Genomic DNA, 16,891 nt, shown 5'->3' with positions numbered 1-16,891 from the left:
TGCAAATCAATACCTCAAAACACAAAAGTTCAGTATTGTTTGCTAGGAGAATAGAAAGAGCAACTGAAAAATTGTTTACTGGACTTCTAAGCTGCCCTTTACACAATCTGGCATTAGATCAAGACATGTGAGAGCAACCAGAACAGAGTCTCAGGTCTAAAATGAGATTCACTGTTCTCTACACACAAAATGCTATATCCAAGTATTTTGAACATGAAACAATGTTTTATGTATTCCCTCCTGCAGTGCACGGTTATATTTCAAAATTCATCTTTTTAGTGTATGTAGAACCTGTAGTGACTTTAAAGACTACATGGTGTTTACAGTCAGCTCTACACACAGTGACCCATTTCCCCCCTCCCCCGACTACTTGTTATGACAGTTTTCTGGGTCTAGTATTGCATCTAAAATTATATATTGCAGTGCATCACTACATCAGGCATATGGCAGGCAGAAAAGTCTTACAAAAATGACATCAATACTTAATTACAATTATTATATATAATAATTTCTTATACTAAACACTTGAATAGGCGTAATTACCTTATTTTTAGTAAAGAAGCACACGCATCATTATATTTCATGAGTCAGTAGAACTTTTTTATAAAAGAACTATGGTACAACTGTGTCTTCCATAATTAATGGAGCACAGGAAGGTTTAAGTGACCACTACAAAAGCAGCTCTTACCTTTCATGATGTTCATTGACAACTTAAGATCTCCTTGGCCTGGGGCAGGTCTTGGCTGACTGCGAGTGTGCTTATTTTTGAAATCCAAAGATAAGATATCTGTTCTCAAGTACTGGCACTGGAGACCCAGCCTGAATGTAAACATGTAAAAATTGACCCTCACAAAGGCGTATGAATATACCATTCCATTTTATACATGGGCTATTGTATTGATATTACAGCATTCTCAAAATTGTAGACTCTCAAACCAAGAATTCTACAATTAAAAAAAAAAGTTACAAATACAATGTCCCTACTACTTCTGTAATCATACTTTAGCATGGCATTAACCTACACCAGTTTTATCCTTTCGAAGCAGCAAAAATATGCAACTTCCTTTCCAGGATATTTTACAAGGTAGTTTGCAGAGACTTTTAAAGTCTGTCTGATGATCCGATATTCTGCTGTTGCTCTTGGCTATATACTCATCACTCTGGACTAAAGAGTAACAAAAGAAGGGAAATAGACAGATGAGTTTTAGAAATGTTAAAAACTAAGGCAAGCTACCTGAACACGCACAAAAAACACCCACAAAATTGTTCTTAGAGACATCCTTTTTGTTGCCAGACAAAGCTGCCCATACTATAAGTATCAAAAAGGGAAGTTAGTACTGTGGGCTGTGCAATCTAGTCTTCCAAATTCCATGTGTTTGAATCCTTCAATGAATGTGTGATGTTAATTGACAGGTGATGACAAGGTGTGGAATAAAAAAATAAAAAAATAAAAAAATCTAAACCCTATTTTACCTTTAAAGATACCATAATGAACACTAGCAAAGTAAAACATTACAATTTTTGTTTGAAAAAAATCTCAGATACATTTAAATGTCTTGAATTAAACATTATTGAAGTACTATAACTGCGGTGGATTGGCGTCCTGCCCAGGATTGGCTCCAGCAGACCCCCTGTGACCCTGTGTTTGGATTCAACGGGATGGAAGTACTATAAAAGGCATTTCAGATGTTCCAAAGTGACAAATGTGCAATTTTAAGACATCTTGAAATAAGTTAGTTTAAATTTGAGAAACTGCAAATGCACTTTGAAATCCTAAAATGACTTCTTGTAAAAATTTACTGTTTAAATAGGCCTTATCATTTTCAGGTATCTTTAAATGTATCAGATATATCAAAACACATGGGAACATATCTATAATTTATCACTTTTATCACTTTTTATACATATACACACAAACAAATAAAATGCATGCCAAAAACATTTATGCTTTTAGCATAAAAATTCTATTTTATGGAAAGCATCAGGCTTATGATTTCTGAGAACAGTAAGGAAAGACCTTTTAGTGGAGCTTGACGTTTTGAAGGAAAGGCATGCTATGTAACCAGTATAAACAGGATTTATATTAAATAAGAATCCCAGAATCATGATACACAAACAAAAAACTAATTGAAAATGAAAACAGATATTGCCTACTGTGCTGTTCATTTCAGAACTTCCAAAAGCATTTCATGGGTGGGTAGTTTGTGTTTTAGACCTGCTTAAAATGCAATCACTATGATGTGAAACTAACACTTTTTCAGATGATGCTTCAGAACCCTGTTTCTTTACAATCTCTAAAGTAGTTTAATGCACAGGCAGTACTACCCTTATTCCCTACAATCAACTACTAAAATGAGTCTACTCACATAAAGATCTTGTGAGTGAAGTTGTGTTCATCTCCATAGGATATCTCATTTCTGTAAATGATCATGTCTCCTTTCAACTACGGGGGAGCCATTGGGTGGCAAAAAACAAAACAAAAAAAAAAAAAAATTATGCAAAATGAGTCAACCCAAAGCATAAATGAACACTCTGTCCTGTGCTTTTTCACCTCTTTTGTGGTACTGCAGCTGCTAATAGGAAAGTTGAAGGAGACCAGGCTTCCACGGATGTCAGAGGGGCCACAATAAGGATCCTTCAGAGTTAATAATGCGAGGTCAGAATCAGCAGACATAGCAGTCCTCAAAGAACTTGCCTTCATCTCACCTTCAACTGTGCATTCTGTAAAAGAAATAAAAAAAAAAAAAAAAGGGGGGGGGAAGGGTAGGGAAAAAAAAAGCTTTAAAAAACAAACCTCCAAGAACAAAAAATTATCTATATTCTTACTGTGGTTCTCTCTCTAATCATATAGAATGTTGTTCCTGGAACTTGCCACCTCAACTGGTGTTTTTTCAACCATCATGGTGTCAATCAACTTTTCCATGTTAGCATCTGTGAGACTAAGGTTCCCCCTTTGGAGTATGACAGTTGCCATGGCAAGCCTTTCAAAACCCAATCCCATTATGAATAGCATCTCACAAACCCCTAGTAGATCCAGTGGTTGGGAAACACTGACCCACCTAGAATTAATGCCTCTTTATTCTACATGTACACACACACACCCCCTTCAGTTTCATAAGAAAGCTGAAAGCAACTTCGAGACATTAAGTTTGAAATACTATTTCAAAGATTTACCTATAACAATGATAGATTAGCAGTGTAATGGGGTTTGAAAACTGGGGTTTTTAGTGTATTAAACAAGACTTGTTTGGGTATTGTATTTTACATTAGATGTAGCTTTTAAGTGAATAAACTGTGTGACCAAGACAATAGCTATACTATAGGACTGGGGGGTGAGGAATAAATTTAGCTTAATGATGCCATCATATTGTCAGACAGCTAGGGGAGGAGGAAGCAGACATGGATGAATTATTTCAAGGGGCTAGTGAGAAGTGTTATGGTGTGTTGGCCAAGTGTGAGAAAATAGGATCCACTAAGATCTGTTAATCTTTTGAACTGTAAGCTAAACAACTTGAAGGCAATAATCAACAACATTGAATTCTAGGAAGCAAATGGACAGAACTCAGGGAGAAATATGCAGATGTAGGGCAAAAATTAGGGAGAAATGTTAAACATAATGGCTAGGTTCAGATAAGCTAATCAGTGTTTATATGCCTGTAAGGAAACGTTAAATAACAAAGTACCTAAAACGGCCATTTCACTTCTCATAATTAGCTTAAAACCACTTCAGGTTAACAAAGGGTAAAATTTTCAATCGCCCATTTTTTGGCTAATGTCAGTTACTAAAAATAGCTATCAATCCATGGTAGAAAAAAACACTTATTGCTGTGGCACAGACGTATATTCAGCACATGCTTGAATGATGCAGGTTTAACATCTGAACACCATGCCTGCCATGAAAAGGACGGTTAAGACGCACTGAAAATTTATATACTGTCTAAAGACAAAAAACTGCAGTGCCAGCTACGAAATGAAAAAGTGGACCAAGCCTGGATTAAGAATGGGCTCTACCCTTACAACTTACCCTGTAACTTATTCTTGCTTGCTCTGTTTTGAAGCTAAGGTCGCCTGCCTTGGCCATATTGAATGACTGAATTTGTGTGCTTGATACGAATGATGAATGGATGTCATGGGTTTTACATGTGAATCTGGGCTTAATTTAGACAATTCCAGTATTAAACTTGTCCAATATAAAAAGAACCACACAGGTTAAAATGCCTTTCCAGGACACTTACACCCCAAAACAAGCAAATTAAGTGTAAATAGCAGGCAATTACTAATAAAAGCCATTATTGGGAGGGTTTAGAAAATCATTGCCCGATTTTCATTTAAGTCAATAAAGATACAATTATGTGCAAGTACTATAAGCAAAGCCTTTATATCCACTCTGTCTGAGCAAAGTATTTGGTATGTACAAGGAACAAAATTGCCATGTGCTGGTTTGGAAAGGGTTGTGGGCAGCTCATTTTAAAACTCGTTTCAAACCTACAGCAAACAAGTGTGCTGTGAATCACTACAGGCAGCTCAGTCTAGATCTTATTTCTTTAATAATTTGTCTATCAACTGTTTCACATTACTGTTTGTAGCCTGTGGCTGTTAACCCAACCAACTCATGCAAGATTCAATTTGAATGCCTACAAGACATTTTTTGCCAATTTCAGACAGTTATTTTTGTTCATAAACATTTTAGTGTGTGAATGAGAAGAGGGGTATTAAAATGTAACATTTAACAAAGATTTCAAATAGAAATATACACAAACCCCATCTTTGCAGAATTGTACAAAGAATAAAGCTTTTTAGAATGGAAAAACTGAAAAAGTGGATTTCTGCATTGGTTACTGTCTGGATTTAAAACTTAAAATGTTCTTTAAGACAAACATCTCAAAGATGAGCTTTCAGTTAGACTATGGTTTTGCCATTATAACATGAAACAGACTTGCCGCCAACACCAAATTAGTGATTTGTGTCACAACATGAATTGCTGGTGCAAGATTAAACACTAAATTAACAGTCTAATGATAATATGTATACATTTTTGACAGGGTAATTTATATTGCAAGACAGAACAAAAAATCAAAAAGTGTACGATGTTTCAACAGAAACAAGTTAGTTAACTACAATGTCACACAAAGCACAAATATAAAAGTCAAACCTAGCTCTCCACTAGAAGGGAAGGAGCAGATGTGCTCTGCTGCCACCACTATTTGACCCATTCTTTCATCATGGAAAGACACACTCAGAGCCATCCGCCTTGCATTTTCAGTTAAATTCTGAAATTAAAGCAACAACAATTAGTCTCACTACACATTTAACTATACTGTACAAAGATTAGTGTTTGCTCAGATCAAAAGCAAACAATACACTGTATATTGCAACACAAAGTTATTACAGGGTATGCAAGTACATGGTGGCTAGATTTTTTTTTCCCTCTTTTTAAATCTGAAACTACACAAATACAAGAAATACTTGCCCGATGCAGGAGGTAAGGAGACTCAATACCCACACACATTGTGTAATGAGTAAAATAATCCTTGTAAACATATCCCCGCTCTTCTGATGGTGAAGGAACCATGGGAAACTTCCACACATAAAAAGTCCACAGATGATCCACAGTCCCTCGGGTTACATTAAAACAAATGCTCTTTTCTGTACAGCTTCCTTTTAAGATAGGCAGCACTAGGAAGACGAAGTTAAAGTGTTTTGAGATAAAGGATTCGTGGAAAAATTGCATGAGCGAATTAAGTTAATACTGCAGCTGTACCAACAGGTTATGATAATGTGGATCTAAAAACTTTCCTGTGCCTGAGAAATTTAAAATCATGAGTCAAAACCAGCATGTTTTTGGATCCTACTTACAAGTGGAGCTTATTTACTTATGATTTGAGAAATATTGATTGAGATCTGTCATATATGTCATTTATATACAAATTACAGCCAAGCTTCAGTACAAACAGATCACTTAAATATGGTACATTTTCTGACATTTGAACAACTGATTTTGCTTTAAGGGTTTTTAACTATTTTTAATTTCCATTGATTTTATTAAAAGCAAGGAACATTCCATACAATCAAGTCAAAGAAGGCCAAGACTAAATTCAATTCAGGCCCCACCCAAGCAAAAGAGGAAGGCCAACAGCCAATAGAATCACCCACATACTTATTCTAAAATGTCATTGGATTAGATCCTGCCAGGTTTATATTTTATTATATATATATAAAAAAGGGTTTTGAACAGATCCTCTAAGTGAGTATTTGATTTTTTTCCAATTTCAAATAGTTTATAATATCAGTTACCCACTGACTAATGAGGTGGGCTAAGATTCTGCCAGTTGAGCAAGATAGGTTTACATGCTAGTAGTGAAGTAAAGGCAATTAGTTTGTCCTTCTCCGGTTTAAGACTGAGAGTACACCAAACACAGCTGTTAAATGGATTAGGCTCGCTAATAGGCATTTCAAGTTTTTGGTCCAGAATATTAATTTGGTGCCCAAAACACGAAGCCCAGAGAGGCTGGAGCTCAATTGCAACATTCACAGGTTAGATCTTGCTCTGGAAACATTTTGGACAATCTTAAAGTCAACCAAGCATCTTTGTTCAGTGGCCATCTTTTATGTTAACATACAATATGCAAACAAACACCAGCTATGTCAAGTGTTTTCTTGGGAACAGTGAATACTTTCATCTATAGTGGAAAAGAATCTTACCAATAGAACGTCTGTGAGCATATGCTTTGGAATTCACTGTAATCTCTGGTCTCTTGGCAGTCTCAAATTCAATTGATGGAGCAACCGAATAAAGAAGAGTAGACTTTCCAACTAACTGCAAAGCAGAATTAAAAATCAGGAAAGGTGGTTATTGATTAGTAATTGTGCACAGGATAAATTGTTTATACAGAATATAATGTAATCCAAGAAACTGAGGCATGAAAATGTGACTTCACCTTGACTATACAAATTTCAAAATATAGCCCTATCAAACATTAGTTTTGAATGGGTTTAAGGGATTAAAGTAATGGACTTTTATACCATAGTCAAAGCCTTAGAAGGCATTACTAAAACCTGCATGTTAACTTCCCAGAAATTTCATTAAATTTAACATGTGCATCCAAGCAGTACAGTGCACAGCAGTTTAAATATTTCACAGGTGAAATCTTAATTGAGCAATTTACATAATGGTATCTGTAGAGATAAACAGCAGACTCCAACTGGGAGACTACATACAGTGCTAACATGGAAAAAATGACAAAGGGTAAGGATCACCATGTACAAAGTGTGAATAGGTGCAGATGATCCCGGAGCACAAAGTATGGTTTCCTAAGCAGGGGCCAGAGGCACGGTCATTTCAACTGTTCTGGATGCAAGGAAAGCTAAGGGCATTATCAGAACATGTTTAAATATGCTAATATTTCTAACTTCATGCACAACATTGCTTAACTTGTTGCACCTATTTTAGACACCATAATCTCTCCATTTTTCCCTCCATGCATATCTAAACTCAAATAAGACTGCTTACCATGTGTGGCACCAAGGAGTCTCCAAATTGTACCCAAATGTGGACATACTGGGTCTTCTGCTCCTTGTGAATAGTTACATTTACACCCAAATCCTCAATTTCCTTGACAGAATAGAAAGTCACGCCATCGATAGAAATCCTTGTCAACACATAGTCAATAGGCACAGGACCATAAGTTATATCAAATCCACCATGTTTGCTTTTTACTGCAAGTCAAAAAAAACACACAATTTCTGAAAGCACACAAACAAGAACATAAAAATAGAAAATTAAGCACATTACAAAATAACTACTACAGTTATCCGATGACTCACACAGCACTCAGAAAATGCTTAATACTCGCCCCACCAAAAAAGACTTGCCTACAAACTCAGGCTTTGTAGACTTCAAACTTTTTTCTAGACACCTCTCTCCAGGTAGTTTTATCAGCATGCTGACATCTCCCCTCTCATCCAAGTCTCTCCATGTGTGGACCAAGTGTAGCTGGTGCATATAGAGAAACTGACCATTCTGTTAAAGAGAAAAGATTTAGTTACAAAATTAGGCCACTTTATATTCAAAGAAATTATCCTTACATTAGCTAGGTGCATCAGAACACAGAAGGTTGAAATACAAAACAGGCCAACCCATAATTTTATTTCAGTTTATATTTGCATTTTTCGTCCCTTAGGTTCTTTGCCTTATATTGGTCTTTAGAGGGTATATGCAGTTTTGTTATTCGCAATTGGCAACTCAACTGCTTGGTGTAGGAATTTGTATTTGGATCATGAGCGAACAGCCATTTACAGTCCGGCTGCATTCTCCCAAATTTGCTGTAGGTCTGGACTCTGACTCTGCCACTCCATGACATTAGCATTTTAAAGCCATTTCTGTGTAGCACAGGCTATGCCTGGGGTTAATAATTAATTTTTAATTTACATGGCACCTTTCCCATGTTCAAGGCTGCTTTACTAGAAAAAAAAAATCTAAGGTTCTTGCGTACAGCATCAGGCTTTCCTCCAGGATTTCCCTGCATTCATTTTCCCTTTCTTTCCTCAAAAGTCTTCCCAGGCCTGCTGCAGGGGAGTATCCCCACAGTACAATAAAACAACCACCATGCTTTACAGTGGGGACTTTATCAAAAACACAATGCACTCCATTTTTGTGGAGGACATGCTCCACAGATTTACAGCTGTGCTATATTTGTATTAATGAATGCTTTAACTGGACACCAAGGGATATTCAGTGACTTGACTATTTTGTCTCCATTCCATAAATTGTGCTTTCCAATTACCTTTTCACAGTTGCAAGGAGAGTGGTTTATTTGGTAGGTTATGCCATAATATGGACCTAAAGTTACACCTTCCAAACACTTGTGGAAATGTACGAACATCAGTTGAAACCCCTTAGTTAAATGAAGATCATTTGTCGGTAACCAAGTGTGCAACTTTTAAAACCAATTGGCTACACCAGTGATTTGAACAGATGAATACTTATGCAATAAAGTTTGCATTTATTTTTAATTTAGAACACTTTGCAGAGATCAGTTTTCACTCTGACGTTAGAGTCTGTTGATAAACACCAAGCTAAATTACATTTACTGTGATTCAATACTGTACAGCAAAAAAAATGTGAAAAGGGGTGAATACTTTTAAAGTTACTGTACGGCCAAAGAACCATCAGCCCAGTAAATCATTTCTGCTTTAGTGAATTATAGTGCTTGGTTTAAAACAAAAATGGTAGAGCTTGTGCTTTCAGTCCTTTAAGCTGGTCTGCATGGTTTTGTAGCATTAATGTTGGTTTGATGTACATATTGTAGTTACTAAAAATGTAGTCTATAGGATCCTAGTAGCAACAGAGAGGAGTGTGCATTCAAATAAATGGCATTATAAAAGCTGTAGAACCCCTAGTGCAAACTGCATTTTAAAATGCATGCACTGTAAACGTAGCCTTTTGCCATCTTCAAGACTTCTCAGGAAACAATGAATTTGGTCTGTGACCTTTTGTTTACCGTTACATCTTCCACCCCAAAGTACTGATCTTGAGAGAATCTTCAAACTTTCCAAGCACTTAATGCATTAATTTTTCAAAGATGCATTGCCTATTACTAAAATTATTCCTCAGCTTAACAACTTTTTGAATGATTGTTTTAGGGACCACTTCTGATGGCTTACTTGCTTTAATGTGCTTTGGACAATTAAATTTTTCCCCCTACCCCCCCCAATAAAATATATATTATATATTCTCTCTCTCTCTCTAGACACAATCAATTAAAATGTTAGACTTTTTTCAGGATGAAGTGATACATACCACATCATAGCCCATATTAAAGCTTTGTGGATAGGTTACACCAAGTTTATGTGCATCAAGATACAAGTGAATGTTGTGGTCTTCCATCTCTTGCTGGGACATTAGGATACCATCCTTCATCATTCCAATGATAAGGTCACTTGTTTCGCCTCGTACAGGAAACTTTACATTGGCAGCAGTCATGGCAATTCTGCCATTTCTGCACTGAATGTAGACTAAAGAGAAAGATTTAATGTAGAATACTACACATTAGTTATACTATATTTAGTTGCAAGACTGATTTACCATACATGAACAAAAAACAGACCTGCTTTACCTTTTGAACAAAGAGCACTCAAATCATACCGCAATCCAATCAGGAGATCTTCATGCTTTGCAGCAACTTTGTACCCAAGAAACTGGCGATTTGTCAAATCCTATAAAATGGGAAAGGAAGGAATGCAACATTAAAAGCAACACAGTTTAAGGCTAAAACCCCAAACATCATTATTAAAACTTTAAGTAGATTTTCTTTAAAGTGGTGGATGCCAAAGAGATCAAAATAATGAAAAATTGTAGTGCCATCCCTAAACAGTAGTCAACTACCCTTTAATAATGGTTGCATCTGTACTAGCATTTTTTCGATGGTTCTACCTGGTTTTAAACTTGTACAAGGAAGTCCTAACATGGTTTATGGCAGTAAGGAGAGGTTTTGGCAGATCTGGTTAAAAAAAAAAAAAAAAAATACAGCATAACATTTTCGGTTTTAAGAAACCATACCTTTTCATAGGCCATTTAAATCATTACAGAAACATTCAAGCTAAAACGCACTAAATTTTACAAAGGATGCATTCTTGAGAATTGGAAGACCACAACCCCCAATAAAATGTACACAAAGTTTCTATAGATTACCATCAGAGACGCAGAAAAGCACAAAGCATTCACTGACAAAACCAAACTAGTAAAGCTTACTCTGTATAGTGGAAACTTTTAAATTTGCTTGTCACAGGGACAGTGATAGAATGGGCATAATCTAAAAAATTCAGTGCCAGGTTTGTCTGTACAAGCACTTCCACTATAAAACTAGAAAATATCTTGATCAAAAACCAGTCAAGTTTTATTACCTGGTTGTATTTTTACAGTATCAAGCACATAAAATGTCAATAAAAAGATATTAAGACTGATTGAGAAGTCACAAACAAAATTATGGGCATTCTCTTTTTAGTTATGGAAACCTCACAAACCAAAATGATTATTCATGAAAGATTACAGACCTATTTCACACAGTCATTCTTGACTAATGCATCTTAAAAAGAAATTGAGTAACAGCTTTTAGATCACTGTTTGCCTGCTTCCCTAATGCATGCGATGACCAAAATCAATGGGGATGGTAAAGTCTGAATTTGTACATTTAGATTTCTCCCTTTACATTGAAAAAGTTTTTCTTGAATTTAGACATTTCGTTACATCCTTATCTAATTATTATAAAATGTTAAATAAAATGTAAAAGTTTTTTTTCAGAGGATCAAGCAAAATGCACAAGTATCCATACTTGGAACTTTTTGGTGGTGGTAGGCAATACCTGGTAAGGTTATTTGTCCCTGTATTCATAACAGTCATACTTGTAATTAAGGTTTTTAATGGTGCAGCAGTGAAGTAAAATGATAAAGAATTAAAGGTAAGTAGGCCAGGGGGCAATCAAAAAAACAACCCACCATAAATAGAGTACAGAGAAGAAAATTAGCTTGGGGCCAGTGTGACAGAGTCCTTAATTAAAAGCAAAGCCAAAATGTCCCAAGGCCAACTAGTTGCATAGTGCTTCACTTGGTACTCTACACCGTACCACAGGGTTAAGATTCTGTATTACAAAGCTCAGATAGGATCAATAGTAACCTCTTCAATTTATTCTGTGGGTCCATTCAAATACTAAAAAGCAGCAGTGCTAAAGCTCCACACCTTAATGTGCAAACAAAATCTAAAATATTAGACAAAGAGCTTTTATGACAAGCAACCCAGCATACACACACACACAAATTATAAAAAAGTCTACTTTATTTCCAATAAATAAATGCAACTGGGTAAATTTGACTTGAACTGACCTTCTTTTGAATAATTGGATGGCCAACTGGTACCCTGAAAGTCATCCAGCCATCGAAGGCACTGATGTTGAGACCAATTCCATTATCCAAAATCCACCCATAGTCCACATTAATGGTGCCATCATCAGGGTAGTGAACTTCAAAATACCAAGGGTCCAGATCATCCTTTGCAGCATTATACTAAAAGAAGACAGTGGATAACATCCAAACCTATGATTGGTCTTCGAATGAACATAGTCGGCCAAAGAAATTTTGCTTAAGAACTGACAGGCCACTAAACCTTAAAATGATCCCAAACAGCGAGGAGTATTTGCTAAATGGGCTGTAATTTAAAATTATACACTGGAAGCAATGCATTGCACAATTTAAAAGACAAAGTGAAGCCCAAAATAGATGTATAAAACTTACCAGAGCAAACTGAAAAGCTGGATCAACAATGAGAGAAACCTGAAAGCAGACAGAAAGCTAAATGGATTCTAAGATTCTACTATGAGGATATACTAGATATGATCAAAGTTTTAAATAATACTTGCATCTAAGTCAATAAATAGTCTGGTACTCTGCCCTGGGCACTGCAATACAGGATTAAGACCATATGCATTTGTAGGAAAGAAACTTCCATGACAGGTCTTTGCCAGTTGCTATCAAACTCCAGTATATGCATTGGTCAGTCAAATTTTACTGTTTAACTCAAGTGCAGTTTTGTTATGAAGAGAAAAAAAAAAAAAAAAAAAACACTGTAGCCAGTATGTGAGCTGGTATATTACTACAGAATTATCCATTAGTGCAATAAAGTAACGTAATTAAGCAATTATATATATTCAATCTTAAGATACCTCTTTCACTTCCTACCTCAATGTAATCCTCTTCACAGGTTATTTTCCTTTTCACACTTGGCTCCTTTTTCTGGGGGCAACTAAAAGAAAACACTTCCATCTCTGCCGCCTTGCTCAAATTTAATGGAGTAAACATAACTTCTAAAGTAAGGAAAACATGGTTCTCCTAAAAGAAAAAAAAAATTTCAGCAACATCACAAAAAGCACCCCACACAAAAGACCAAAATTAACTTTTCTAGTACAAAATGCTTTTGAGATATGCAGTCGTTTTAAAAGGGAAAAAAAAAAACAAACAAAAAAAAACCACACTGTCCTGGCACAGCTTGGCACTTTACTTGGGGAAATCAATCTAAGATAATCTGTTCAATAGCATTTCTCAGGTTATTTATACATAGATGTATATAGCAAAGAACTCCTTTTTGCCACAACATTCAGGAGGGGTTTATCCATCTTCTTTGTGTTTCACCGTCATTTTGAAGTTCTGTAAAGACCGAGTTCCTTTATAATTAACACTTCACTTTGCTAATGAAAGCAAAACTATTATGCACGTCATCCAAAACTACAAAACACCCATTACAAGAACTGCATTTAAAAAAAAAAAAAAAAAAAAAGAGAAAATGTACTCTGCCCTGTGATGAACTGGTGTTATGGCTGGTGCCAAGACACACAACCCCACTGTGACAGTAAAGCAGATGGAGTGTTCAAAAAAATGCAGAGAATGGGTTAGTATTGAACAAATGCTGTCATATACTTAAATTATATTCAAGCCCTATTTAAAATTTACAATCAGTTATCTAGCCCTACTCAAAATAAGCGGAAACTATAGTCTGTGGTAGAAGCCAAGGACAGAGCCCGATTGCCTTGTCCATAGCCACATTTTAAGTAAGTAGTGAGGGTTATGCATAATGTAAAATTTTAAACTTAAATATATCCAGTGTGGAGAGAGAGAGAGAGAGAGAGAGAGAGAGAGAGAGAGAGAGAGAGAGAGAGAGAGAGAGAGAAACACATACGAACAAGAACACCACTCAGAGTTGCTGCCCAAGACAATTGGAGAACACCATATTGAATGACTGGAGTTAATTCAACTAATTAAAATTCCAAACAGCATTATTTATGACAATGCACCAAAGCAATTGAGGCATTTGCTATTGTGGAAAAGTGTGTTGCATTTAATATGAACTATCAAGACTTAGTTGTATTAACCTTGAGAAGCCTATCAGAAGAGTTAGACAATCATGGTACAGATCACACCGTTCTCACCCTTAAATGGTCCATACTTGCATTAGTTAAAAAAAAAAAAAAAAAAACCTACAGTGCTGTCAGGCTCCCTGTGGGAAGGAAATTAAATCTAGCAGAATTGCCTATTTAGAAACTGGCATCTTCTACCATTACCAGCCAATTGGACTGAACTGTGTAAGCAGGTCATGAGCTGTACAACATCTTTCAACCACCCAAAAAAAAAATGTAAACTAAAAAGGTCTTAAATTGGTCTGTTGAACCTACTTATTTTATTAAGGTGTACATTACATATAGTGATTGGATTGCTGTCCAAAAAAAAAAAAAAAGTTGGGTGGCTAGTTGGTACCTTGAAAGTCAGTACATACCTCATTATACACATGGCAGGCCTTCAAGGATGCAAATAGATCCAAGTCACCCTTATAGTTCCTTCGTAGTTTGTATCCACATTTAGCATTCAAAGAGACATCCAGTAAATGGGATTCTCCTGCATCATCTGAACGGGAGAAGAAAACACACACAAATGTCCATATTATACTGTATAAGTGGTGTATGTACAACCCTTCAGTGAATGTTGTTGGAATCCCACCCAACTACTAACTTGCATTCAAGTGGCTATAGGCAGGCTTCAGCTCAGTTTTTAAATAAATCGAGGTAAACTGTGTGAAAAATGTGTTCTAATATTCTGCAAAGCCTGTACTCCCATTTCTTTTAAAAGTAGTAGCTTTTAAAACTACTTTAAGTTAGACTAGTGACACCTACTTCAGGGAGTCTACTTTGGTTCCTGTATTGTGTGCAATTCTGACAATGCTTGCAGAAATATCACTCCATTATAAGGCATAGTTACACAGCCACGTGGGCCAAGTTTAGGTCTTGATTAAAGCTACACTTTTTGGCAACAAAAAATATACAAAATGTAGAAATTTTACATTCCTAAATGGAACTCAAAAATGAAAGCATAAAGCCGAGTTAAGTGTGAATCAGAATTATTGAAATAAAGGACTACATTGAAGTCCAGCAGAAAATTCAACCCTGCAGATAAGTCAAATACACTGCAAACATCCTCACTCCATATATCAGGGGCTCAGAAAATACATAACTCAATTGTAAAGCAAGGTTAGAACAAATTTTATAGGGGACATGGAGCCAATGTGCGATTACAACTGAAAAAAGCCCACATTATTTCAGATTCACAAATATGCACAAGAGCGTATAAGATGCAGGTTGCAGCAAACATTCTGAACAAATAAGTGTTGCAGGAACACAACGTAACAAGCCAAACACAGGTTGTATCAAACATGTTTAAAGGTGGCACAGGCAATCACTTGAGCTCATGCACACAAAAAGCCAACATATCCACATTAATTTTCTACAGAAGATTGGTGGACCAAAATCAAGAAAAATAAAACAGTCCAACCAAAAAGTCTAACCAGGTAAAATTACTTTAAAACATTAACCAACTCTTTAAAACCACACTCCAAATATGCACTGATTGCAATTTATCACCACCCACTTAGCAAGTCTTTTGATGTGTTCCATATTGACTGTAAACATTAATTGAAAATGAGCATTACTCTAGCAAAATACAAACCTTTCTTGATTTGTTGTTGCCATTAGCCATCAAGTCTCATCACTTTATTACCTAAATCATGGGCAAACAAAACCTAAAAAGTTTGCCAAAAGTTGCCAAATTTGACACGGCTTGGGACAACACTGAACTGTGAAAATACATGTTCACAGAATTTTACATCAGCTACCAAATACGTACACTACACTAGAGTATGACAGACAAAAAAAAAAAATTAGTGAGAGAAGCCCTTTTGCCCCCCTCACAGACTGCTTTCTCTTTTGAAGATGTGCTGCCATTTTCAACTAATCCATTGTGCTTGGAGAGAGTATAAAATTTGTTGGGCTAAAACAATCATTTCATGCTAAAGATAACAAAAGGTAACATTTAATTCACAAAAAAGACCAATGCTTGCCTCTTATGAAAAGTGTCACCCTGTAGACATGAAGAAATGCATTGTCAATCTGGATCTGAAGATAGTCTGTCAAGCAATGTCCTTTGATGTTTTCTGCAAAATAGAAAGAGCAGATTTGTAGTAGAAATAAGCATCAATCCAGTAAAAGACATGTACTGACCAAGGCAATCTAGGAAGACTTCATGATAGGGTGTTTGCATCAGAAAGAGACAGATAAGAAATTAATTACTATAAAATGATCAGCAAATACTTTAATTTAAACCTCACTGCTTAGTTTTTGTAAGTGCTTTTCTAGTACTCACCAATGAGCGATACACCACAGTCACCACATATCCACAAGGTGCTCAATAGCAACGTTAGGCTGTGGGAGGGAAGAGTCAGAATCAACTGATGGCAATCAACACAAACTATGAAAACTGGGAACACCCACATACTCCCAAAGCCAGCAACATTATGTGCCACTTCCAAAAACAGTAAGAACTGTTAGTGCCAAATACAGAAGCTCCGATTACCCGACAATCTAAATCAGCCGATTTTCAGTGAAGACTTGATCATTGATCGTTAAATTGGCCAGTTGCAAAAAACTTTTCAGCCATTGTTTTAAGCTTTACAGCAATTAGTTGTAATACTCCTTTATGCGACGTACGACGGTAGTTGAGCCAGCTAGGTCTTTTGTTTTGGCAGCAAACAACCTGCAGCATACACAAAGAGCAGCAAGTCAAGGCTACCTTTATCAGAAAGCAAGACTACTGGAATCTTAGTTTATTACTCCACTTTCTTTAGCATAAAGGCTGACAAAATGAACTCTGATACGTGGTCTTGTGCAATTAGACAAATGGCAAGAAAAGCTACTATAATGAATTCAGACCTTTTTTTTGTCCTTTAAAACAGATATAATTTGAGTTGGATAGTGAGCTACTGTAATGTAAAGCAGTTTACATTAGAAAGAAAAAACGCTTG

The 16,891-nt window shown here is 36.0% G+C and overlaps 1 protein-coding gene across 1 annotated transcript in view; it reads right to left on the bottom strand.

Moving 5' to 3' along the window:
* LOC120534914 overlaps window positions 1–16,891 on the bottom strand; it is a 60,024-nt gene that overhangs the window by 20,015 nt on the left and 23,118 nt on the right. Inside the window, exons 2-17 of the mRNA XM_039762419.1 lie at window positions 16,234–16,292; window positions 15,932–16,024; window positions 14,318–14,445; window positions 12,730–12,879; window positions 12,286–12,324; window positions 11,878–12,057; window positions 10,116–10,215; window positions 9,800–10,014; window positions 7,873–8,020; window positions 7,511–7,716; window positions 6,703–6,817; window positions 5,471–5,676; window positions 5,153–5,270; window positions 2,552–2,721; window positions 2,367–2,443; window positions 689–819 (exon numbers count right to left, since the gene is read on the bottom strand). Coding sequence (XP_039618353.1) covers window positions 689–819; window positions 2,367–2,443; window positions 2,552–2,721; window positions 5,153–5,270; window positions 5,471–5,676; window positions 6,703–6,817; window positions 7,511–7,716; window positions 7,873–8,020; window positions 9,800–10,014; window positions 10,116–10,215; window positions 11,878–12,057; window positions 12,286–12,324; window positions 12,730–12,879; window positions 14,318–14,445; window positions 15,932–16,024; window positions 16,234–16,292 — 2,135 coding nt within the window. The remainder of the gene's footprint in view (window positions 1–688; window positions 820–2,366; window positions 2,444–2,551; window positions 2,722–5,152; window positions 5,271–5,470; window positions 5,677–6,702; window positions 6,818–7,510; window positions 7,717–7,872; window positions 8,021–9,799; window positions 10,015–10,115; window positions 10,216–11,877; window positions 12,058–12,285; window positions 12,325–12,729; window positions 12,880–14,317; window positions 14,446–15,931; window positions 16,025–16,233; window positions 16,293–16,891) is intronic.

The sequence above is a fragment of the Polypterus senegalus genome, chromosome 9, assembly GCF_016835505.1.
Source record: "Polypterus senegalus isolate Bchr_013 chromosome 9, ASM1683550v1, whole genome shotgun sequence".
Lineage (NCBI taxonomy): Eukaryota > Metazoa > Chordata > Cladistia > Polypteriformes > Polypteridae > Polypterus > Polypterus senegalus.
This window is presented reverse-complemented; position numbering and strand designations above follow the sequence as displayed.